Here is a 6000-nt window from a genome sequence, read left to right as displayed (position 1 = left end):
ATTTCTCCATATAGAACTTTCATGATAAACGTCAGTCCTAAGGTTACTAGCAAACACAGATGCACCAATGAACTGCATCAATACTTCTAAATTTCAAAAGAATCTTCCCTGCTTTAATGCAAACACACACACATACCTCAATCTCAGGCACAGCAAAACCAGAAATCAATTACCAAGTCAACATATACTGTGTAAACACATGGGAATTACAACTAAAAACTTTTACACTCATTTTTTACACTAGTTTTTTCTAGCTCAGAGACAGTCTGTGATGAGTTAATAATTGCTTTGAGAAACTTCACACCAAACTTATTAACAGAGACAGATACTCTAGTTGTGTATCACATTCACGTATATTTAGAGCTGTTGAACAATAGCAAAGTCACAAAATCTATAGACTTCTACTATAGATGTGATTTATAGTGCTTAGATCAGCTAAGAGGTAGCTAACAAGTGTCACCATGTCTTTCAAGTATCATACATACACAGATGTTAAAACACTCTCTAGTTTGAAAAACAAATCCATTCTTATAGTTGAGACAGATTACTTTCATCTATTTCAGAGTAGTAAGTCTTCTTCCCTCAGTTTTAATAGCAAGCCAAACTATTCAATGTTAGTCTATTTTTCACCAGAGACAATTGCTATACCATATGAAAACATGATAAACTTGTTTTATTAGTCAGATAGTTGAATGCCACTCATGTATTTAATTCACACATTATAAACTGATTGAAATTAAAGAGATCTCCAATTGGAAATGGGATTTTCAAAAATATAATTAATATTTTCAAGTTGTATGTTTCATTGAACATATGAAGAAAATGATCTGTTTCCATCATTGTTGAAAGATTATCTAGTCCTTTCATGTATTAAAAAAAGAAGTGAGAAAATAAACCCTGGAAATCTAGAATCTGAAGTACAATTTGAACAATTGAAATAGATCAGGTACAATCAATTTTGATGATCACTAAAATGCAAGGAGACAGCTCAGGAGTTAACAGAAGTTTCAAATTAGTCATGTTTGCTGAAAACATAAATGCAGGTGCCTGCATTGTTTACACTGTAAGATTTTTCAGACCAAAGCATAAGTCCTGAAATACTAAACATCCAACTTCAGAAAATATTTCTTGATACTGAAAGGTAATTTAAAAATCCAATAGGATTATATCTAAAATGAAGTTGTTCTTTTTCCTCCTATAAAATACTTTTGCTTCATAGATTAAAAAATATATACACAGAGAAACATTTAGAATTTTAAATCTTTTTTTTAAATCCAGGGATCACTGCTCATGAGATTTTGCCCTCCATCGGTTTGGCTTTCTTCAGTCTTCTTCCAAGAGGTTTTCTACAGAGGTGTATCAGCCACGTACACTGATACTTTGTTCCTACAACTGAAGAGGTGGCTTTCCCGGACGCCAGTGTGATCTGTACTATTTATTTCTGATACGATTCTCTAACTTTTGCCTGCAGTGCATCACATGTCTTCTTGGCATCACCCAGAAGCATGGCTGTGTTTGGTTTGTAGAAGATTGGATTATCTACTGCGGCATAGCCAACACCCAAAGACCTCTTCATGACAATGACCTGGGAACCAAAGAGTAAATGAGACCTGATTAGGTAGGACCTATTAGGCACACAAACATTATCAACCTAACTTTGTTTTGCAGTCTTGCTATTTTAAAATTTGTACATTTCTCTTTTGAATTCAAATTTATTTTATGATATAAAAATTTTATGTATTTATAGGGTACTGAGTGATGTTTTGATACATGTATACGCTGTATAGTATTTGGATAAGGCTAGACATATCCACCTCCTCTGACATGTATATATATGTGGTGAAAACATCTAAACTCCTTTCTTTTAGCTTTTCAAAATACACAGTACATTCTCTATATTCATCCATTATATGCAAAAACACAGCAGAACCTCTCCCCTAACTTTGAACAAAGACACACCACTACTAATTCTTTAGTACAAAGACTTTTAAAATAATACCTGGAGTAGTTTTAAATGTATGTTTGCATTGTAGAAATGTTAATTTTCTTATTTTTTTCTTTTTAAAATTTAATTAATTGTATTGGTATAATTTTAATATACATAACAGTCACATTCAAAGGGAATTTGTACTTGTACATGATATATCTTGATTCCTCTTTTTCTTCCAATCCCCTCTCTTCCCTTCAAACCACCCTTCCCCCTTTTATGAAAATTTTGTTTCCATTTATTTCGTTCTTTTCTTTTTTTTTTCCCTTTACTCTTCCTGCCCCATTCAGTTTCCCTTTCCTTTTGAACAGTGTCTTCCCATTTCACAGTATACATTTTGTCCTTATTTATCCTTTTAGTTTCTCACACCAGAGAGACAATGCGATATTTACACTTGCGTGTCCAGTAAAATGTAACCATACTCAAATCATTCGCAAAAGGTCATGTTAACAATAGTTTGTCTAATGATTTTCTGCAGTGATTTTCTTTTTTTGTGCTTCTCTCCATAAAGACTATGAATAATAGTCTTTAATACTAGTCAGAAAAATAGCACCTTTAGCTTATTCACCTATGAGTAAGCCAAAGGAAATGAACTCAATGCATAAGCTCCTGCTATAAATCCTAAAATAAATGTGGTTGAGTGGGGAAGTGGTATGATTCCTTTCTATCGCTTTTGAGTAAACTATATCAAAAAGTTCTATCAAAACTCCAAAATGTAATCCAGCTTCTCTCAAGTATGGAGCTAGTTAGTTACCAATAGGATGTTCCTTCAGCCCACAATGAAGGGTGAAGGCAATATTGATGTGTTATAGACATTTATAATGGCATGCCTGGGTGTTGCTATCCTGCTGAATGTAAAATCAGTTCTTAAAGAAATGAAAAGCCTTTCTATGGTTTTCCAGGACACATAATCGATAGAAAAAAATGGAAGCAGTGAAAATGTATTCATCCATCACGTTATATAACGTTAGTACCTACAAACTCTCAAATATTGACCACTGATACGATGTTTCCTATACAAGCAAGTATATTTCATATCCACTCACTAACTTTCTCATCTTAAATACTAAATTTTAAACTTACAGATGCAAAATAAAAGAAAAAATATTAAAGGGAAAGGTAAACATGTCATTATAATTCTTAAATGCAAACATGACTTGGGAGTGGTAAAGCGATATAAACCTGCTGAGGCAGAGGGAAATTTATAAGCTGATTTCCTCAAAATCTAGCAATTAACTCTTTTCAGAAATAATGTGTTATGAGCAAAACTTGCCTTTTTATGCCATGTTATTGTTTGCATTCTAAATCACCTTTCTGCTAGACACATCATAACAACATACAAATCCCTTTCAAAAAATTTTTAATATGTGTTCATCTTGGTGTATAAAGGCAATTATCCTGAGTCACTGTCCCAGAGGGAAGCCATCTGCTTCACCGGACTGGATCTGGAATTCGGCCAAAGTCATCTCAAAAGCTCACAGCTATTTTTTCAGCTGTTGCTACAGACTGTGTTAATTCATCCACATAATCTCATCTGGTTCTACTCATGATGAGGCATTCACTCTGGTTCTCTGATTGCCAGAGAACTGAGAGAAGCTGGACACAGGGAATCAGACTCTAAACATATTCTTACTTCTGTGCTTCCTAAAAGACATCATCAATTCTCATCAAGTGAATGAGAAAGTTCAGTGTGCATATTTTAAGCAACCTTTGGTGATCAGATGAAATATAAGACTAAAACTTTACCTGCTTTGATTTCCAGACCTCAAGGACTGGCATGCCTGCAATAATAGAGTTGGGATCTTCTTGAGCTGCTGAGTTAACAGTGTCATTAGCTCCAATTACAAGAACCAAATCAGTGTCTAAATAAAAAAAAAAAAAGAAGAAAGAAAAAACAAAATTTAAAATACAGAGGTCGCTTTAACTTCTTTTTGAGCAAATAAGTATCTGCCTTTAGAATAATAACAATAACAAAAGCTCACCTGTGCCAGGCCCTGTAGAAATGGCTTATCAGAGAGGTTAGGCCAATTGAGACAATGTCCCATAACTAAAAAGCAGCTGCAGGTGCTTCATTGAACCTGACCATCCTGATTAGAACACGCATTATTTTGTCTTCCCCCCCACCAATGGATCTACCTAATTTGACTTTATAATTCCTTTTTTATCCCCACATTACCTTGCTAGCCATGTTATTTTAAAAGGTTTGTGTCTGTTATTAACTTTTTAAATGACCAATTAATATTTGATCTAATGTTTAAATAACAATGCTCTACAAATCTGTACTGTATTAAAGATGTGTCCATAATTCCTGGAACTGGCTGGTTTTACATATGATTTAGCAATAGTGAAATTTAAAAGGGGATATAAAATTAAAATAAACTAAACTTTTTCTTTTTAAGAACTATAATTTAAACTAGCTTAGGATGTTGCCAAAAGTGCCATGTGCTTCTAGACATACAAGCGATTTCATTATTTTTTTCCTAATAAACAGTGTTTTTCAAGTTTACAGTGGATACTTGCCAAAGGGAATTGGTCTAATTTTAACAAACATGATCTTGGGCCAAATGTCATCTCTATTCAGCATCTACCCATGGTAGCTATAATGTACAGCACCTTATCTCAGAAAGTCTTAGTACTTTAAAAAAGAAAAGAATATTACTTCACTGGTCATGAATTGGTTCAATGGAAAACCAATAAAAACCTGAGATTAACAAAAATCAACAGAAGCACTTCTGTAAATGAAGAGCCTGAAGTCAAGTACCTAGTTCAAGGTACAAGTTCCTGGGCATCAGAACCCAGAGTCAAAAGCAAAGTCTTCCCAGATCTCAGATTCACCTATGTACCACATTTTCACCATACTTCAGTTATTCACAGAGGAACGAAATTTAACAATGCCACTCACAAATATTTTCCACCTTATTCAGCAGTGTCTTTCACTTACTTAATTTTAAATGATAACTGCTTTTCATCTAAGTCATCACTGATTGTACAATTTATGCTCTAAGTCTAACATCACTTTATTCACACTACAAATATTTAAACTTCACCATCACCTACCTGGAAAATCATGGTTGATTTCATCCATTTCCAACACAATGTCATATGGCACCCCAGCCTCAGCCAGCAGCACATTAAGTTGACCAGGCATTCGGCCTGCAACTGGGTGAACTCCAAACCTAGACATGAAACACATGAACAGCTGGCCTTACTTGATGGGCCAAAATGTACAAGCACTCCAGTATCACCTCCAAATCTGCACACTCTGTTCTTGGCACCTCTGCTTTCTCCTAGTACTATCTGATCTCTACAAGCAGAAGTAGAATAAGTCCAGATATATAGTCAATCTACAAATACTGAATTTGGAAGTTTGATGTCTTAGTAAACACATACTATAACTTCCCTCATAAAAGTAAAGTGTAACTTTCAAACCTGACTTATCCATATGTCTTAAGTGTAATGAACATCCAACAATATTAATAAATGAACATCCTCATGTTTAAAAGCATCATGTTCTCTCCTGGTATTGTCTAATAAATCTTGAATCTTTAAAAACGTATTAAGTGAACCTGCAATTAAATATTTCCAATGAAAAATCAACTTTATTCTACCAAAAACTGTCTCCACATTCAACTTTAACCTCTATATTCAAAGATAGGAAAATAAAGTATTATCATATATATGACGTTAAAGACCTACAATCTTTCAGAGAATAATATAAACCATAATCCACATCACACAATAAATGTGATAGTAACACACTGGGAAGATTAAAAAGACTGAGTGGGTAATACACAAAAAGAGCTCCACATTTAAGGTAAAGGAAATTGAATCATCAAACAATTTCTTTCAGACATACAAAAAGAGAATCTCTAAAGTTTGGTTTTGTTTCACCAGTATCGGGGAATGAACCAAAGGCTTTTGTACTCAGCTATATTCTCAGCCTATTTTATTTTTAATTTTGGGATAGGGTCTTACTAAGTCACTGAGTTGCTCTGGGTGGGCTTGAACTCATG

General features: G+C 34.0%; 1 protein-coding gene across 1 annotated transcript in view; it reads right to left on the bottom strand.

Moving 5' to 3' along the window:
* Nucleotides 1-1212: 1212 nt before the first annotated feature.
* Nucleotides 1213-6000, bottom strand: part of Nnt (nicotinamide nucleotide transhydrogenase) — a 112434-nt gene continuing 107646 nt past the window's right edge. Inside the window, exons 20-22 of the mRNA XM_010629907.3 lie at nucleotides 5045-5163; nucleotides 3734-3849; nucleotides 1213-1585 (exon numbers count right to left, since the gene is read on the bottom strand). Of these exons, the coding sequence (XP_010628209.1) occupies nucleotides 1436-1585; nucleotides 3734-3849; nucleotides 5045-5163 (385 nt within the window). The 3' untranslated portion in view covers nucleotides 1213-1435. The remainder of the gene's footprint in view (nucleotides 1586-3733; nucleotides 3850-5044; nucleotides 5164-6000) is intronic.

This window comes from Fukomys damarensis, unplaced genomic scaffold (assembly GCF_012274545.1).
Source record: "Fukomys damarensis isolate Sample0158 unplaced genomic scaffold, DMR_v1.0_HiC HiC_scaffold_1, whole genome shotgun sequence".
Classification (NCBI taxonomy): domain Eukaryota; kingdom Metazoa; phylum Chordata; class Mammalia; order Rodentia; family Bathyergidae; genus Fukomys; species Fukomys damarensis.
This window is presented reverse-complemented; position numbering and strand designations above follow the sequence as displayed.